The sequence below is a fragment of the Schistocerca piceifrons genome, chromosome 7 (assembly GCF_021461385.2).
Source record: "Schistocerca piceifrons isolate TAMUIC-IGC-003096 chromosome 7, iqSchPice1.1, whole genome shotgun sequence".
Lineage (NCBI taxonomy): Eukaryota > Metazoa > Arthropoda > Insecta > Orthoptera > Acrididae > Schistocerca > Schistocerca piceifrons.
Window position 1 is genome coordinate 184,226,044 of NC_060144.1, and position 20,501 is coordinate 184,246,544.

The 20,501-nt window shown below is 36.5% G+C and overlaps 1 protein-coding gene across 1 annotated transcript in view; it reads right to left on the reverse strand.

Moving 5' to 3' along the window:
* Positions 1-20,501, reverse strand: part of LOC124804893 (centrosomal protein of 135 kDa-like) — a 412,291-nt gene that overhangs the window by 59,907 nt on the left and 331,883 nt on the right. Inside the window, exons 17-18 of the mRNA XM_047265266.1 lie at positions 8,957-9,082; positions 7,738-7,891 (exon numbers count right to left, since the gene is read on the reverse strand). Of these exons, the coding sequence (XP_047121222.1) occupies positions 7,738-7,891; positions 8,957-9,082 (280 nt within the window). The remainder of the gene's footprint in view (positions 1-7,737; positions 7,892-8,956; positions 9,083-20,501) is intronic.

Here is a 20,501-nt window from a genome sequence, read left to right on the forward strand (position 1 = left end):
TCATTCCAACAAAAACATTTTATGGTAAGTGAGTCCATATAAGATTACCGTATTATCCGAATCTAAGCCGCACTCGAATCTAAGCCATGCCTGAAAAATGAGCCTCGAAATAAAGGGAAAAAAAAATTCTCGAATCTAAGCTACACTTGAAATCTGAGACTTGAAATTCAAGGGGAGAGAAAAGTATAAGACCGCAACTCCAAATCAAAACAAAGTTGGTCCATTGTAACATGAAACACAATTTTGGTCGAATGGATGAAGATACAGCTACAGTAGTTTGGTTCGAGTTGTAAGCTTAGCAGTTAAGCTTTACCAGGTACCCATTGCTATGCGTCAGACAGTCCATCCGTATTTATACAGGTACCCTTCCTTTTTCACATGCTTTGTCTGGTTTGAATCAATTGCTTATTTTGCTTTGATCTGATAAGTGCCGTTCTCATTGTTATACGTGTTTACGTCACTCTATGCTGAAAATGCATTACTGTACTGTGTCATGCATTGTTTGTAACATTCTGATAATGAGTATTCACGACCTGTCGCCGCATGGCTTGCTTTCGTGCACACTACCACCACTTGAATGGGAGCGGGGGGGGGGGGGGGGGGGGGGGGAGAAGAAGAAGAAGAAGAAGAAGAAGAAGAGGAATTCTCATTAGCAAAACAATGGCAAGAGACTGCTATTTTTGTTACTTACACTGCTGCTTCTTTGATAATGATTAACAAGAACCAAATAATAGACTGCATATGATAGGAGATGTTCTGAGCGAGAGTTTAGCGAAAATTTTTCTCCGTTTGAAAATCTTTGCAGACGCCTCTTTAGTACATTACATTCTGCACCTAAATTAGTGTCATCTTAGATTTAAAAACCTAGTCAGTTGCCGTGCTTCACTTCTGACTGTATCACTATTCAGCGTAAGAATAATACGAATATAAACATGACATGATTTGTATATTCTTCTGTGTTGGCTGTTGTCTCACTCTAGTTTCGTAGTTTATTAGGGAGATAGGATTTAAATGCAATAGCAGCAAACACAAAAGAATACATGGTATAATGTTTACATTCATATTATTCTTATGGTGAAGAGAATGGTGTATGTGATTCACAATTCATAAAAGTTCCTATTAGCAACCAAATATGGAGAAAGGAGGAGTTGCCATATATGTCAAAAGTTATCATTGTGCAAAAAGTATAGAAACAAAAAAGTTTTATATAGAGAAACATATAGAAGCATGTGCCTGTGAGCTTAAATTAAATAAAGGCACATTTATAATTGTAACTGTATATACGTCCCCATCGGGAAATTTTCATCTATTTCTGAAAAATCTGGACTCCTTGTTGTGCTATCTGTCAGACAGGAAGAAGCAAATTATTATTTGTGGGGACTTCAATGTAGATTCTCTGAAAGAGGGTAATAGGAAAAATGACCTTGAAGTATTACTCGGTTCTTTCAACCTGACACCCGTTATTGACTTTCCTACTGGGGTGGTAAAGGATAGCAGCTCACTGATAGATAACTTCTTTATAGACCAAGATAAATTTAACCAGATAAATGCTCAGCCTGTTGAGAATGGTCTTTCTTATCATGGTGCACAGCTAGTTACAATATATGACAGAGCTCCATTCAGCAGTACTAAACAGTCCTCCAAAGTAGTACGTTCAGTCAACGATTTAACAATTGCAAATTTCAGGGAAAGCCTACAGCAGTTAGACTGGGATGAGGTGTAGCATGAACCTGATGCCAATTTAAAATATAATTTATTTCATGACACTGTTGTAAATGCATTTGAAAACTGCTTCCCCAAGAAAATAGTTAAATATACTCGTAAGAAACCATGTAACAAACAATGGCTTACTAAGGATATAAAAATATCTTGTAACTGCAAAAGGGAACTGTATCGGACAGCAAGAAAGAGTAGTGACTCAGAAACTATCAAACATTATAAAAACTACTGTGCTATATTAAGAACAGTTACTAAAAAATCCAGAAGTATGTGTATCATGTCTGAAATCAGCAACTCTGATAATAAAATTAAAACAATTTGGAATATTATTAAAAGAGAAACAGGTCAACCAAGAGCACAGGAAGACAGTATTACCATCAAATTGAATGAAAATTTTACGAACAAAAAGTCAGAAGTTTTAATAATCATTTTCTTAATGTTGTGGATATAGTAGGATCCAGGTGTTCATTAGAAGATGCTAGGCAGTTAATGGAAGAGGCCATACCTATGCAATTTGATACAATTGAAATCTCACCCACTTCTCCCTCTGAAATTAGGAAAATAATAAACTTGCTTAAAAGCAAAAACTCACACGGAGTTGATGGCATTTCCAGCAAAATACTAAAAGCTTGTTCTCAACAGATAAGTAACATTCTCAGCCACCTGTGTAATAGCTCTCTGGAACAGGGCATTTTCCCTGATAGACTGAAATATGCTATTTTTATACCTTTGCATAAAAAAGGGGATAGATCTGATGTCAACAATTACTGTCCAATCTAGCTTCTAACAGCTTTATCCAAAATTTTTGAGAAAGTAATGTACTCAAGAGTAGCTTCACATATCTGTAAAAATGAAGTACTAACAAATTGTCAGTTTGGTTTCCAGAAAGGTTTTTCATCAGAAAATGCCATATATGCTTTCACCAATCAAATTTTGAATGATCTGAATAACCGAACACCACCCATTGGGATTTTTTGTGATCTCTCTAAGGCTTTTGATTGTGTAAATCATGAAATTCTGCTAGACAAGCTCAAGTATTGTGGCATGAGTGGGACAGTGCACAAATGGTTTAATTCGTACCTAACTGGAAGAGTGCAGAAAGTTGAAATAAGCAGTTCTCATAATATGCAAAGATCAGCACATTCCTCAAACTGGGGAACTATCAAGAATGGGGTTCCACAAGGGTCGGTCTTGGATCCTTTGTTGTTCTTAATATATATTAATGACTTGCCATTCTATATTCATGAAGAGGCAAAGTTAGTTCACTTTGCTGATGATACAAGTATATTAATCACACCTGACAAACAAGAATTAACTGATGAAATTGTCAATAATGTGTTTCAGAAAATTACTAAGTGGTTCCTTGTAAACGGACTCTCACTGAATTTTGATAAGACACAGTACATACAGTTCCATACAGTAAATGGTATGACGCCATTAATACATATAGACCTTAATCAAAAGCATATAGCTAAGGTAGAATATTCAAAATTTTTAGGTGTGTCCATTGATGAGAGATTAAATTGGAAGAAACACATTGATGATCTGATGAAACGTTTGAGTTCAGCTACTTATGCAATAAGGGTCATTGCAAATTTTGGTGATAAACATCTTAGTAAATTAGCTTACTACGCCTATTTTCACTCATTGCTTGCATATGGCATCATATTTCGGGGTAATTCATCACTGAGGAATAAAGTATTTATTGCACAAAAGCGTGTAATCAGAATAATAGCTGGAGTCCACCCAAGATCATCCTGCAGACATTTATTTAAGGATCTAGGGATATTCACAGTAGCTTCTCAGTATATATATATATATATATATATATATATATATATATATATATATATATATATATATATATATATATATATATATATATATATACACTCTCTTACGAAATTTGTTATTAACAACCAAACCCAATTCAAAAGTAATAGCAGTGTGCATAACTACAATACCAGGAGAAAGGATGATCTTCACTATTCAAGATTAAATCTAACTTTGGCACAGAAAGGGGTGAATTATACTGCCTCTAAAGTCTTTAGTCACTTACCGAATAGTATCAAAAGTCTGACAGATAACCAACAAGTATTTAAGAAGAAATTAAAAGAATTTCTGAATGGCAACTCCTTCTACTCCATAGAGGAATTTTTAGATATAAATTAAGGGAAAATAAAATAAAATAAAATAAAATAAAATAAAAATAAAAAAGTTGTTATATTAACTTAATTATGTTGTCAAATTAATTATGTCATGTATTGGAAAATTTGACTCGTTCCACATCATTACGAAACATCGTATTCATGATCCATGGAACTAGTATTAATCTAATCTAATCTTGTCACAGGTAGGAAAAAATTCAGAACGTAGAAATGCAGAGTGTGTTGTTGTTGTCTTCAGTCCATAGACTGGTTTGATGCACCTCTCCATGCTTTTCTATGCTGCGCAATGCAGAGTAGCAACAACTTAGAAATTAAACAAAATTTAAAACAAAATTTTATTAGGTTTGTAATACATCTCATACGAAATGTTTAAAATATCAGTCATGATTCTGAATCACTATCACTTGAGTCTTTGTTGCTCATTTCTTCATACAGAGCATCGTCCTCCATACTATCTAGTGCATTGGATATCTAACATTTTTTAAAAGCTTGTTGCACAGTCAGATTTTGAACACACTTCCATGCATCATAAATCCACTGTCACACTTGTGACAAACTTGTGTGTTTTACACATCTTGTTGGTGTCAGTTGTCTGTCGCTTTTTGAAAGACAGCCTGTGTACTTGCATTTAAGCTTGTCCTTAAATGGTTTATTCAAATAGACGTGAAGTGGTTGCAGAATTGACGTCATCCCGCCTGGAATTACTGCCAAATCCATTTTGATTTCCTCTAATTTTCGTTTTACTGCAGCTGTTGTATGGCCTGCGTACACATCTAATACCAACAGACCACGTAAACCAAGCATTGCACCAAGAAGACGATTCCACACACACCTAATCCATGCAAGCACCATGTCCTCCGAAAACCGCCCAGTTTCGTTTGCTCGTACAATTACAGTTTTTGGAAACACTTCCGATTTCGGTAAAGTCTTTCACTTGAAAACTATGAATGGGGGTAATGTGTGTCCATCTGCTGTGGAAGCAAGCAGGATGGGCATTCGCTGTTTTTCACCCCCTGATGTAAGAACATTTATTTCTTTCTTTGTATTTGGCATCAACTGTATAATTTGATGACATGTCAAAATATATGGGAGTTTGGTCAGCATTTCCTACCTGGCCAAGAAGGTATTCTGTGAGCCGCCTAATTATGAAGCACTGAAATTCCTCAAGTTTTTCATCATTTTTCGGCAGCTTCTGTGCAACCGAAGTTCGCCTCCGAAGTGAAAAACCTCAGCACTTCATAAACAGATCAGTCTAGTTGCGACTAGCCTTAAAATTTTTGATTTTTTGCTCTCTAGAAATTTAATGTGGCTTAATTTTTAAAATTTCAGCGTTCACAGGCAGGAGTTTCTGAGCTGTTCCTTAACAAATTCATTTAAAATCACTTCTAGTGCATGATTTTGGCCACACTTTAGCCCACTAAATGCTTTCCTGCTACTTCAACATTCAAATAATTTGTCTCTTTGCAGTAGCCATTGCCTGACGTTGCTCTCATAAATCCCGTATCGCAGACCTGCAGCATGATTGGAACTTTGTTCCACAAAAGAAATAACTCTCCTCTTGAATTTGGCACTATAATGCACTCCACAAAATTCCACGAAGCAACAGATGCCGCTACATGAAATCTTGATGAGTCCCAGCGTATCAACTGATGCAACAATTCTTGCCTTGTGCATTGTTGGTATTTTTTTTGTAAAGAAATTTATTTTTATTGCCATGAATATTTGAAAGGCTGCTACATTTGAAGATGAACAATACAGAATTTCTATTTACTTCGTTGGATAATGTACAAAAATGCAGTGGTCGAAATTCAGGGCAGACAAAAAAGCTTGTCTTCCAGCTTTTCTAAAATTTTTTCACTGACGCAAAGGTTTTGGCGCCAGTATTTATCTTTGTGCCTGCAAAGCACGCCTGTGTAGCACTACATATATTCGACGGCAGAAGTTAGTTGTGGCAGCAACTACCAACATTTTTCAGAGCTTCCACTTACTTTGCACTCAATTCTAAGCTGCAGGCGGTTTTTTGGATTACAAAAACCGAAAAAAGTGTGGCTTACATTCGAGTAAATACGATATTGAACGACTCATTAGGATTTCGAATCTGACCATGCAGACACCTCTTCAGTAATTCACGATTTGCCAGGTGTCTATAAATAGGTTTTATGATATCCATGACTGCTGCTGGGATAGAATGTTTATGGCTGTATGAACTGTTTGAGTACTGGGCATTGTGGTAATTGCACCATGAATCAGGTCCAGGAGGGGAAAGGTGGTGTACCGGTTTTTCATCGGTTGACAAATCCTAGTATTATTTCTAATGGCCATCCCATAATACTGCTGTAGTACATCAATCATTTTGTCTGTCAGCCTGCCTCTTATGGTTTTACCATCAGAAAGGTTCTTGTCTCTCAAACTTTATTTCAACTTCCTCAACCTGGTGTTCATCCTACTCTGGATATGAACAATACAAACATGTAATTTAACCTTTATAACACAGCAATCCACAGCCTTCTATATAAAAAAATTACCGATTTTATTAGATCTTGAAGTAAAGCACGTAAAAATTTTTCTAGCACCTGGTGTATACAGTGACAAGCCATAACAACTAGCCACATCTGCACCTGAAGATGACAAGCAGCTGCCCCTCAAAATATTTTCAGTTTAGACAATTTGATCTGATGCTACACTTGAGAACCTTTCAAGCATCTCTTGACAAATCGAAACAACACGTGAACTGTAGAACTCTACCCGCTGAGAGTTCAATGCTCTCTGTTTCTGTTGTATGAATGTAATTATGCACTGTGCACAGTCCACATACAGTAATGTGCAAATAAAACTTCATTTTCAAGAGACCATTCACTTCATAAATTCATTTTTCATTTTATATCGCTCTATCTCCTCTGAAAATCATACACATTATTCCCTTTGACCTCACCTGTCTTCCTCCAAAATGACAAGCTTCATTCATAAAAATTGTTCACAACTATCAACTGTACTGGGACTTGCATTTCTTGAAAGAAAGTAGTGGTCTATTGATCACGGATTACTCACTGAAAAGTTGCTACAACATGACACTGCCATTCTGCTGATAACCCAACAAGATTTTATAATGTTACTTTCATATGCAGCATGTGAAGGTTGCTGGATTTGGATGGGTTACTCCTGTAACTGAAATATCAGATCTGAAGATGGTTCTGAATGAACCGAAACCGGTCATATGAATAAAAAAATTTGCAATCAAGATGGATTATAAGTAACATTATAAAATCACTGATTGCTGCTATCCCATTAGACATTATGTCTGTTTTTCCAACAAGATTTTGTCAGTGAAATTTGCCAAAAAACCTGTATTCACATACAATGTCAAAGTTAGTTTCCTTTGTGTGTGGTTAATGTGATCATTTAATTACAACTGATATTCATTTGGATTACTGGAAATTTTATACATTACATTTATGAATTTTATACCCATTAATTAAATGGAAATATTCACAATTATTTACTTTTAAAATATAACACACTTCCATCACATTAACAAACACATTATGATTTTTTATTACCTTTAAATCATTTGCTTCATGTCATTCAAACACAGACACAAAATTGCAAAAGGACCTCTTATTTCATGCAGAAATAAGTGATCATTTCAAACAATATGACACTGTTTACAAAGTTTTGAGGGGGATGGGAAGGTCGGTGTCAAATGTTTGAGAGAAATGGGATCAAAGATTTTCCATGATCAAAGGAAGCGAAAACTGGACTGTTCTCACAAATCTGCTCATTGTGATGGAGAAAAACCACATGCTTTTTATATTTAAGAAGACAAGAAACTAATTAAGTAAGAGTTGTCTACCTTCCTTGCAAGCATGTCTTCAATCCTTTTGATCTCCTTGACATAATCCTGAAGCTGTCTCTTTAGCGTATCTGCCTCGTCACGAGCTGCAACCAGTTCTCTGTTTGCAATATTGCAGTCTTTTGTCACAGAGGCCAAGTCGTCTTGCAGGCGCCTATAAACAAGAAGTGGGGTATGTAAGTTTACACCTTCTAACTTGACTAAACTATGAATTTTTACTGCATTTACTATTTACTACATTTATTTTTTAATTATTCCTGAGCTTAATATTTAGAACAAAGAAAAGAGAACTCATACAAGGGAATCTTTTAAAGAAGTCACTTAGACAGGGCTGTGGAAGAGAGTGTATAGGAAAGGGACAAATAGAAAATAATCACTGAGAAATACTGGCAATGGATGTCACACAAGACATAAGGAAATAGTGGCGGAGATGAGACAGTAGTTTCAAGCATAATTCTTAATTCTTTCCTGTGACAACAGTTTCCATGCAATAGAGGGTGACCCTCCTCCCCTTTCTCTCTCTCTCTCTCTCTCTCTCTCTCTCTCTCTCTCTCTCTCTCTCTCTCTCACACACACACACACACACACACACACACACACACACACACACACACACACACACACACGTGTGTGATGGGTGGGTGAAAAATGAACAGTAATGTTCTTATAATTATTACATTTGTAACTAATGTGGTACCATACTAATTACCAACAATAACAACAGAGTGATTACCCCCAGTGGCACAAAAGAAACAAAATGTCTAATGTTGTGTGTATGTCTTAGCATAGGACTTTGTTACCACAAATGATTACAAATATTGTCACCGTCATCATCATCATCCTCATTGTCATCACAGTCATGGTCATCATCATCATCATCATCATGGTAAATTGTTATTGCTGTATAACTCAGCATATGTAGGAGGGCATGAAACAATGATCCATAGGGTCATTCCTTTTGCATGGAAATTGTACATCTGACATGGTTTCCTACTCAAACCATTACCTACTCAATGCCTTACACAGATACTAGCAATTTGCTGATGAGAATTTAAAAACATCCTGTATATTACCACTTGGTACTCTCAGGAGACAAATGAGTATGTCAAGTCTACAAGACATTTCATTTTCACTCCTCTACTAAAGAATACATATTCATACAAGTACATTAAATGTGAGCATTCATCTTCAGCTAATATTAAATTAAAAAGTAGCCCACCTGTTCTCTCGAAGCAAGCCATCCCTTGCTCTTTCTGCAGCTTCCAGTTCTGACCGAATAGTATTAACCTCTCTTTCAGCAGCTCGCACCAGAGCATCACGAGCTGCTGTCTCGTCCAGTGAGATGCTACAACAAACAAGTCACTGTACATTAAACATATGTGGAAACTGAGACCCAGAACATTTCAATGTGCAAATATCATTTACAGGGAACTGAAGAAGTAGAGATGTATAGTTATATAACGCGTAAAATAAAACCATCTGACACTCTTATTCTGAACATGGCAGAAATTGCTAGATAGTACAATATAATAAATACCATGTTTCCTGCAATTCTGTCTTGAAGTGTGTGAGGTAACAAGACACTGTGTTGACATTCTGCTTCTAGCTCACCATTAATACTGAAAATTTCATGGTTAAACCAATAGAACATGTTGAAAACAATTTCTGACTTTTCATTAATACTGAGAATTTCATGGCTAAATCACTAACACGTTGAAACTTATTTATAGATGAGCTGACAGATAATGCAGAATGAAACAAGAATGGCTCTCACCTTTAGCATATGTAGCTTGCCAATACCGTCATCAAATCAAAAGTAATAAGTACTTAGGTGAAATGCTTTGCAGATGTAGGGGGTTTAGTGGGGTATGGGACTGTTATGTGGTGATTGTCACCTAATGGGTGGGGTTTAGCAGCTGTATAGCATCTTACAAGCGCTTAGTTATCTGTAGAGAATGGCAGAAGGCTGCAAAGTTTTGTGTGTGTGTGTGTGTGTGTGTGTGTGTGTGTGTGTGTGTCGGGGGGGGTGTTCACTAAGTTTAATATTTTTATTTCCAAACATCAATATGGTTTGTGATAGTATCATTAAATATCGAGGTGCAATATCATAAAACAAATTACAACCTTAAACCAACAGCAGTGTGATTTTCAGATGTGAATTGGACTTTTTTACTTATTTTGGAACACAAAAATTTTTTAGACTGGTTGCCCCAATTTGTACAGAAAATTGAAATTCAGTGGCACAGGTATTTTCCCCAAATGAATTGCTGCCAAGATATCGTTATAATTACAACAGGGATACTCATGTTGCATCTGAAATATCACCTGCATCACTGATTAATAACATATAAACTGATGCTTGAATACTGCAGCTATAACATTAATATAATTAATAAAAATCAGTGTCAAATAGTTCCCACATGACCTTTACAGTCAATTGAAGGGAGTAAAGAAAATCCCTTAGATATGTCCTCATTTCAGAACAATGAATTAACAAGGCCCTATTTATAAGGGATCAAAGGAGAAATGCTCCTCTTTGAAAATGCATTGAGACTCAGTCAAACAAAAGTGGAAACACCTTTTCAAATATCATGCTGATAGGATAGTTGTCTGACTCAAATGACTGGCAGTGCTGCTGCTGCTGCTGCTGCTGTTGAAGTCCTGTGCCATTCTCCCCCCCCCCCCCCCCCCCCCCTCCCGCCTCTCACTCTCTCTATTTCAGTAAAGTAATTAATTCTATAAGCCAAAGTGTTATTTTCATCTACTATGTGCTCCCACTTTATGCTCCAATGATTTCAACTGTCCATGGGTGCAATTTCACACTGTGTACAATACCCACAAGATGTCTGTAAGAAGCATACAAGAGTTGCAACTATTACTTCTGATTATGAGAACAAAAACAATTCAAAAACACCAAAGAAAAATTATGAAATTATGCAGCTCCTGTATTAAGAATTTTCCCTCATTGATGCATAGATGACTTTGACTATCTGAATACACTTGATAATTTACACTTTTCTTATTTATTTTTAATATTTGTTATAATATAAATCTGCTAGTACTTTATTATTTACACTAAATGTTTTTTTTAATGCCATTAAAAGTTAATCTGCACTGGTGTTGACTTCTCCTACGTGTAGAAATTAATTTTGTATCTGTCATATTGTCATTAACTTTATTGTAGATTTTATTTTATATTTCATTTATTTATTTACTTTTCAAATCTTTAGCATTCATACTAACACATCTAATGCCAAGTAATCAGATCTGTAGAGATTGGACACAAATATTTGTGAAAAATTCAGTACCAAGAGAGGAAGATACAAATGCTTAAAAATCTAATAAGGTACCAGGTGTACCGGTGTGAAATGAGTGTACAAATGTGTCGATAGGGGACATTTGTTGTGAACGAGCCTTAATTTTTTTTTGTTTGGTTGGTATGAGATCTGTTAAAGATATTTAGTATACATCAACTCATGGAACAAACATCATCATATGTTTTCATCGTGTTAACCATGTCGAATTTTGTACCAGAAAGTGATATTTGCGGAAAGCATTAATTTTTTGTTTTCATTTGAAAAAAAGTGCTGCAGAGTCGCATCGAATGCTTGTCGAGGTATATGGTGATCATGCTCTATCAGAAGCAACATGCAAAAGATAGTTTCAACAGTTCAGAAATAATGATTTTTATGTAAGAAACGAAGAATGTGGAAGAAAACCCAAAAAGTTCGAAGATGCCGAATTGCAAACAATATTGGATGAAGATGATACTTTGAGTCAGAAGCAAATGGCAGCAATGCTAAATGTTGCACAACAAACAATTTCTGACCATTTGAAAGCTATGGAAAAGATCCAAAAGTGTGGAAAATGGGTGCCACATGAATTGAATGAAAGACAGATGGAAAACCGAAAAACCATTTGTCAAATTTTGCTTCAAAGACATGAAAGAAAATCAATTTTGCATCGAATTGTTACTGACAATGAAAAATGGATTTATTTTAAGAATCCTAAATGGGAAAAATCATGGGTTCATCCGGGACAACCATCAACATTGACTGCAAAACCAGACTGATTCGGCAAGAAGACAATGCTCTGTGTTTGGTGGGATCAGAAAGGTGTGCTGTATCATGATCTTCTAAGACCCATTGAAACTGTGAATACTAATTGCTACAGACAACAAATGATCAATTTGAACTATGCATTGATCGAAAAAAGACCAGAATGGGCCAGAAGACATGGCAAAGTAATTTTTTTACACGGCAATGCACCTGCACACAAAGAAAAAGTGGTTCAGGATACAATCAAAACACTTGGCTGGGACCTGCTACCCCACTCGCCGTATTCACCAGACTTGGCCCCTTCCGACTACCATTTGTTTCCATCAATGGGACATGCATTGGCTGAGGAACACTTCGATTCCTACGCAGAAGTCGAAAATTGAGTGTCTGATTGGTTTGCTTCAAGAGACGAACATTTCTATTGGCATGGTGTTCACAAATTGCCAGAAAGGTGGTCAAAATGTATAGAAAGCTATGGTCAGTACTTTGAATAAAATGTTTTTACTTTTCGATTCAAAATTAGTGTTTCATTTTCACAAAAAAACGTTCATTTCATACCGGTACACCTGGTATGGTAAAGTTATGCTTGACCCAAAGGTTGCTTTGAACAACACAGTGCTTTACCAGGTATGGTCATACTGGAGATGGCATTCCCTCACCTTCCTCTCACCTTCTGAACCATCTTTCTGAGCCTGTTTTAGGGAAACTACAGTTTAACATGGACCTCAAATTACAATGCAACACTGCTTTTTATTCACATTAACAAGTAATTGCAAGAGTCGAAAGAAGAAATAAGTGTTAGAAAAATCTTAAGACTGGTAAAGCCTGTACAATGAACTTTTGGATTTGTATTCTGACACTTAACCATTTAGATACCAAAAGGATATGTATACATCTACATTTATATCTATTTTCTGCAAACCGCCATGAGGCGCATTCTTCTTCTTCTTCGGTTATCAACCCACAGGTTGGTTGGCAGCAGCACGCCATTCCGTTCTTTTGTCAACTTTCTTCTTCATATCTGCATAGGTCTGGCACCCGATGTCATTTATTACTTGTTGAATGTAGCTTAGTCTAGGTCGTCCTCGGCGAGTTCTTCCTTCAATGATTCCTTCTAATATTCTCTTAATGAAATTGTTATGCCGTAAAATGTGACCTATGAAGGTTATTCTTCTTTTCTGTATATTTCGCCAAAGAGATCTGTTTTCTTTCACTCTTCTGAGGACATCTTCGTTTGTAGCCTTGTCTCGCCAGCTGATTTTTTCCATTCTCCGGTAGCACCACATTTCGAATGCCTCTAATCTTCTCTTTTCTTCTTTTCCACTAGTCCAAGTTTCACATCCGTAAAGGGCTGTACTCCACACATAGGTTTTCATGACTCTCTTTCTTACGTCTAAACTAACATTTCTACTCGTCAGTAAGTTTCTTTTTCCATTGAATGCTATTTTGGCAAGTTGTATTCTGTTTTTAATGTCACTTTTGCTCCTTCCATCTGCTGTTATTTTGCTACCTAAGTAGTTAAATTCTGTAACCTGCCCTAGTTTCTCTCCCTTTATTGTTATTCGTATGGGTTCATTGTAGTTCAGGGCGCCACTCACCATCACTTTAGTCTTTTTCTTATTTATTTTCATTCCATACTGTTCTTTTAAGGTGTTTTCCATTTCATTGAGTGCGGCTTCTAAATCTTCTTTCCTTTCTGTAATTATGGCGATATCATCTGCATATCGCAACATATCTATTTTCATTCCGTTAAGTTTTATTCCTACTTCAATATTCTCTCTTATTTTGTCTATTGCTTCTTGGATATATGCGTTGAAAATTACTGGAGATAGTGGGCATCCCTGTCTCACTCCTTTCCTTATTCTTGCTGTTTCTTCTTTGTTTTCCTTCTTAACTAAGGCTGTTTCATTTTGGTATATTTTAAAGATTATCCTTCTATCATTATATTTCAGACCAGCCTTCTTCAGAATTCTAAACATTTCTGGCCATACAACATTGTCAAATGCCTTTTCGAGGTCTACGAAGGCTATAAATACTTGTTTGTTTTTGGAAATTTGTTTCTCAATTATTAGTCTTAAAGATAAGATTGCTTCCCTCGTCCCTACACCGCTTCTAAAACCGAATTGGTCTTCACTTAGAGTGCTATTCAATTGGTTTTCAACTCTTTTCAAAATTATTCTTATTAGAATTTTTGATGCGTGTGAAAGAAGACTGAGTGTTCGATGGTTTTCACAGTCCATAGTAGATGCTTTCTTAGGTATGGGGAATATGATGCATTTCTGATAGTCTTCAGGAACTTCACCTGTTTTGTATATTTTCTGTATGAGTTGCAGTAATGTAGCTTTCATTTTGTCTCCTGATTTCTTAATTAGTTCAGAAGGTATATCATCAACACCTGCCGCTTTCTTATCTGGTAGTTCTTTTAGTGCTTTTTCAAATTCATCTTTCAGAATTGTGTCCCCTAGTTCTTCTTTCTCTACTTCTTCGCTTAATGACAGAGGGTATATTCCATTGTACCAGTTATTAGGTTTTCTTCCTTTTCCATTCACTTATCGAGCATGGGAAGAATGATTGTAGTAATATTTCTAATCTTATCCTCGCGATCTCTGTGTGAGCGATACATGGAAGGTTGTAGTATATCCCTAGGGTAATCATTTACAGCTGATTCTTGAAACTTTGTTAATAGACTTTCTTGGGATAATTTACGTCTGTCTTCAAGAGTCTGTTCCTTCGTATCTCTGTGACATTCTCCAACCGCTTCAACAAGTCTGTGATGTTTCGTGCTGCCCTCCTCTGTATATGTTCAATATCCCCCATTTGTCCTATCTTGTACGGGTCCCACATACTTTCGCGATATTCTAGGATGAGTTGCACGAGTGACTTCCAAACAATATCTTTTGTAGACTGACTGAACTTCCCCAGTATTCTATCAATAAACCGAAGTCTACCATCTGCTTTACCCATGCCTTACCCTATGTAATCATTCCATTTCACATCCCTACAAAGTGTTACACACAGGTATTTGTATGAGTTGGCTGATTTCAACAGTGAGTCTTTGATATTAACATCACAGGATAGTACATTTTTTTTGTTTTGTGAAGTGCACAATTTTACATTTCTGAACATTTACAGCATGTTACCAATCTCTGCACCATGTTGAAATCTTATCAAGATCTGACTAAATTTTATGCAGCTTCTTTGAGATAGTAATTCATTTTAGATAACTACATCATCTGCAGAAAGCCTGATTTTACTATTAATATCATCTGCAAAGTCATTAATACACAACATGAACAGCAAGGGTCCCAGCACACTTCCCTGGGGCACACCCAAAGTTACTTCTGCATCTGATGATGATTCTCCATCCAAGATAACACGCTGTGTAGATAAGACAGCAGAGAGGTGATGTATGCAGATGCGTAATTAGTGCTCTCTCCAGCAACCAGGAAGTTTAGTGTCATGCAAAATGAAATCAATGGAAAGTGATGAAATGAAACCTGTGTGTTCACTGATGAATGACACAATATCAGCATAATAGTGAGTTCACATAGGTTAGAAAAATCTGTGAGAAATGCTTTGGTTAGTGCTGAGGGAAGTTGCTACTACAGTGATGCATGTGATGAATACGTGTATACATACAGGATGTATTGGATCACCAAACATTAACACTGCAAGGGATGATTGCTAACGCATCTATAGGGTCATACCTAACAAATGGTATGACTTTATTCACAGGGTTGGCTTGATGCTGGAGCACTGCAATGGCTGCACACCAGTATGTATAATAAGTTCTGTGTCAGTACCTGTGGGCTGGACTGTTGGTATATTTGTCATTGTGCTGCCTTGCATTGAACAGAAACATCACGTCTCCACTTGAAATGAGATCACGAGCACTGTCATTTGTGCACTGAGAGACAAAAAGCAGCATACAGGGATGAGTCTCACTTCAACCTGCCCTACAAATATGTCTGAACACATATTAGACCAAATCTGGTGGCCTGCATTGGAGAATGACATAATGGATGAAAACAAGTGTGTTGGTTTGAAGTGTCATTGGATAAAACATGATCTTGACTCATACATGTGGTGTCCCTGGAGGAATAGTCAATATTCAAGGATATGACAGGAATGACAATTTGAAGCAAAAAACTTCATATGACACACACACTATTCCAAATGGTTTCTGAGATAGAACACATTTAATCTACATTTTTATTTATTTTCTCTATTTTTCAATACACTGTCAGGTTTACACGCATACAACACTTAAAAAACATTATAACATACGTTTTACAGAGTATCAATTGAAAACTACCTTTTTTTAAAACATTCATCTCTAAGTATCATCATACACCTCGCATTACAGCTGTTGTACAGTTCAGAACAAATGTTTGAATATCCCACCATCAACTTAAATAAAATTGTGCCCTCTTGGGAAAACTTATTGTGTTGCTTGTCTGAGTGCCACTGCACATTCCCTGATGAGGCCATCAGTGCCCTTGCTGTGGCTAAACAGTTCATCTCACATTCACATTTCGTTTGTATATCTCAGACTTCATCAAACTCCATAAACTAAAATCTAATGGTGTAATGGCAAGCAGTCTTGGTGGCTAGTTAATTGTGTTACCTTGACCAATACAGTGATTAGGGTAAGTGCGGTTGAATGTAAAACAGTAAAATGTGGAGGGGCTCCCCCATACCAGAAGTACATTGCATTCCACATGGCTAAAGGTACATCCTCAAGGTGTTCAGCAAATGATTTTTTCCAAAAAATTTAAGTAATTATGTCTAGACATTTGCTCTTTTAAAATAGTTAGAGCTATCGACAAGTTAATTATCAAACACTGATCGAAAAATATATTTGGAAATTGGTTTCAGTGGTAACGTGTGGATTTTCCTGCAACCATAATTGATTATTGTGTATGCTTTTGATTCCATTCCAAGTAAACATGGCTTCATCAGTGACTAGTATTAATGGATGCAAATAATGATTGTCATTTAAGCAGTGACAAAATTCAAGTCATGTGACGCTGTCACCAATGTGAAGAATGTAGACATGTTAAGGCATAAATGGCTACAAGTTTCCCACATGTAAGTTCGCCCCCACGTGTTTGTGGGACACATGATATGCACACAAAGCTGCCATGTGCTAGAACTAGCAACACACTACACCATTTCAACAATGTCCCTGCACAGGTTGTTGAACTACAGATTCAAAAGTAAAACAGGAACTTGGAAAAATAGTGGTTTCACAAATATGCTAAAAACACTGGTAAACACTCCACAGAAAGTGTCAATGGTATTCTTCGACAGCAGCAGAGTTACAACCATTGCAGAAGTCATAAATGTGCACCATGTCTGTATGCATGTTATCTCCATATTAGTGTACATGTGTGGCATTTTAGCCAGTATGTGTACTAACACAGTTAACCAATGCCTCTGTCTAACACACTTTCCATCCCTCGCACTACTTCACAAACATGGACAACTGTGCATTTAATGGGCTAGTTTAATGGCACAACGACATCCTGAGCAAAGAGGTTAGAAGCAATGAGGTAGCTTAGGCTAGAATAAAATGTCGAAGAGGTTGGGTGTGTGCCACTACCCAAGAACAAATGTACATTAAATGTTCTATCTCTGAAATCATTAGAACTAATAAATATGACTATGTGAAGTGTTTTGCTTCAAACGAGCATTTCTGTTATACCCAAGTACTGACCATTCTACCTCGCATACCCTCAACGCTAACAGGAACATTTTGGAGTTTGAAACATGTCCTCCTTGAGGCAATTCCACATGATATTTCAGCAGGACTGTGCACATCCATGTGTCTAAGAATGTGCTACCTGTACCCCTTGTTTGAGCACTTACCCAGCACATTGCCCATTGAACAAGACAGATGTAGGCATTTTGCCTCATGGTTCCCCATTAACCATTACTGATAATTTATGGACCTGCAAAATACTAACTGCACAGATGAAAAGTCCACAGGAGAATATACAGCCCATCTTTGCTTCCATTCCACAATGTTTATACGGGACTTCAAATCACACTGACTTTAAAACAGAGTCATACTCATAGATCATGTACAGTTTGAGGATGGTAATTATTTGTCTGTTTAATCTGTAGTGTAAAGTTTATTGTCATATGTGTCACTTCAAACTCTCAATAATAAGTTTTTTTTTTTAATTTTTTAATCTACTTACCATTAACAGAAAAAAAAGAATTGTACAAAGCCTGGAGATACTGGAAGCTCTCAGATAGATTATATAATGGTAAGACAGAGATTCAGGAACCAGGTTTCAAATTGTAAGACTACCAGGGGCAGATGTGGATTCTGACCACAATCTATTGGTTATGAAATGTAGGTTAAAACTGAAGAAACTGCAAAAAAGTGGGAATTTGAAGAGATGGGACCTGGACAAACTGAAAGAACCAGAAGTTGTAGAGAGCTTCAGGGAGAGCATTAGGGAACAATTGACAAGAATGGGGGAAAGAAATAAAGTAGAAGAAGAATGGGTAGGTTTGAGAGATGAAATAGTGAAGGTAACAGAGGATCAATTAGGTAAAAAGACGAGGGCTAGTAGAAATCCTTGGGTAACTGAAGAGAGATTGAATTTAATTGATGAAAGGAGGAAATATAAAAATGCAGTAAATGAAGTAGGCAGAAAGGAATACAAATGTGTCAAAAATGAGATCAACAGGAAGTACAAAATGGCTGAGCAGGAATGGCTAGAGGACAAATGTAACGATGTAGAGGCACATATCACAAGGGGTAAGATAGATACTGCCTACAGGAAAATGAAAGAGACCTTTGGAGACAAGAGAACCACTTGCATGAATATCAAGAGCTCAGTTGGAAACCCAGTTCTAAGCAAAGAAGGAAAAGCGGAAAGGTGGAAGGAGTATATAGAGGGTCTATACAAGGGCAATGTACTTGAGGACAATATTATAGAAATGGAAGAGAATGTAGATGAAGATGAAATGGGAGATATGATACTGCATGAAGAGTTTGACAGAGCACTGGAAGACCTAAGTCGAAACAAGGACCCAGGAGTACACAACATTTCATTATAACTACCGACAGCCTTGGGAGAGCCAGGCCAAACAAAACTCTATGATAGAGCAGCATATTTTATCCCTTTCTGTGCCAAAGATAGGTTAAGTAAAGGATAGTGTAGGTCTTTCTTTTCTCTGGTATTGTAATCATGAATGTCGCTGTTGATTTTAAACTCATCCATGTTGTTTAGAAAAAAATTTCATTACTGAGTAAATGTACTGTGAAGCAGTTGTAAGAATTTCTAACCTTTAAAACAGATGCCTACAAGATGTGCGACTATGAACCCCACACATTATTCTAACTACTTTCTTTTGAGCAGTGAATACCTTTTGCCTAAGTGTTGAGTTGCCCCAGAAATTATTCCGTACGACATCAGAGAATGGAAGTATGCAAAGTATGTTAGCTTACTAATTTCTACATCCTCAAAATTGGCAATTATTCTGATAGTAAAAGTTGCTGAACCTAGTCGCTTTAGGAGATCCAAAATGTGAATTTTCCAATTAAGATTCTCATCTATATGTACACCCAAAAACTTAGTATGCTCTACCCTGGCATCTGACTTCTTTTGATGTGTTATGTTTATTGAAGGAATTATACTTTTTGCAGCAGAAAATTGGATGTACTGTGTTTTCTCGAAGTTCAGACTAAGCCTATTCGCAGAAAACCAATTAATAACTTTTCGAAAGATCTTATTTGCATCATTTTCTATCGGACTTTCTTTTACTGGATTAATAATTATGCTTGTATCATCAGCAAACAGTGTCAGTTCAACATCGTCTTTCACATAAGAAGGGAGGTCATTCACATATATCAAGAACAGGGAGGGACCCATGATCGAACCTTGTGGAACACCTAATGTAATTTCACCCCAGTTAGATGAAGTGGCAAACTCCTTTGAATCACTTGAAGCATATAAAGAGACTTTTTGCTTCCTGTTATGTAAATCTGACTTAAACCACTCATATGCTGTTCCATTTATACCACAGAACTGTAATTTCTCAAACATAATGTCATGGTTCACACAATCAAATGTTTGGATAAGTCGCAGAACATTCCTACAGGTGACATTTTACTATTTAAAGACTCTATTATGTGTACAGTGAAATTGTATATTGCTGTCTCAGTGGAACAGCATTTCTGAAATCCAAACTGTGATTTACTAAGTATCCCATTGCTGTTGAGATGGCTAACCACTCTTGAGTACGTTACTTTCTCAAAGATTTTTGAAAATGCTGTAAGCAAGGATACTGGCCAGTAATTATTGACCTCTGTGGTTTCCTCCTTTTTGTTTAGAGGCATGACAATGGCATATTTTAACCTGTTTGGAAAAAAATACCCTGAGTCAGTGATGCATTACATATGTGAGTCAAAACATCAGCTGTAATTGCTCCACATTGTTTTAATAACTTGTTAGAGATGTCATCTACTCCAACAGAACATTTATTTTTCAAAGATTTAATAATTTTCCTTATTTCACAAGAAGTTGTTAGATGAAACTTAATCTGACTAAAATTTTTCAAAACTGACTCTTCCATGTACTGCCTGGCTTTTTCTTTTGAACTATTCTCACCCACTTTTTCTCCTACTCTTAAGAAGTGATTGTTAAATACATTGGCTACCTGTGTACTGTTGGTTACGATGGTCTC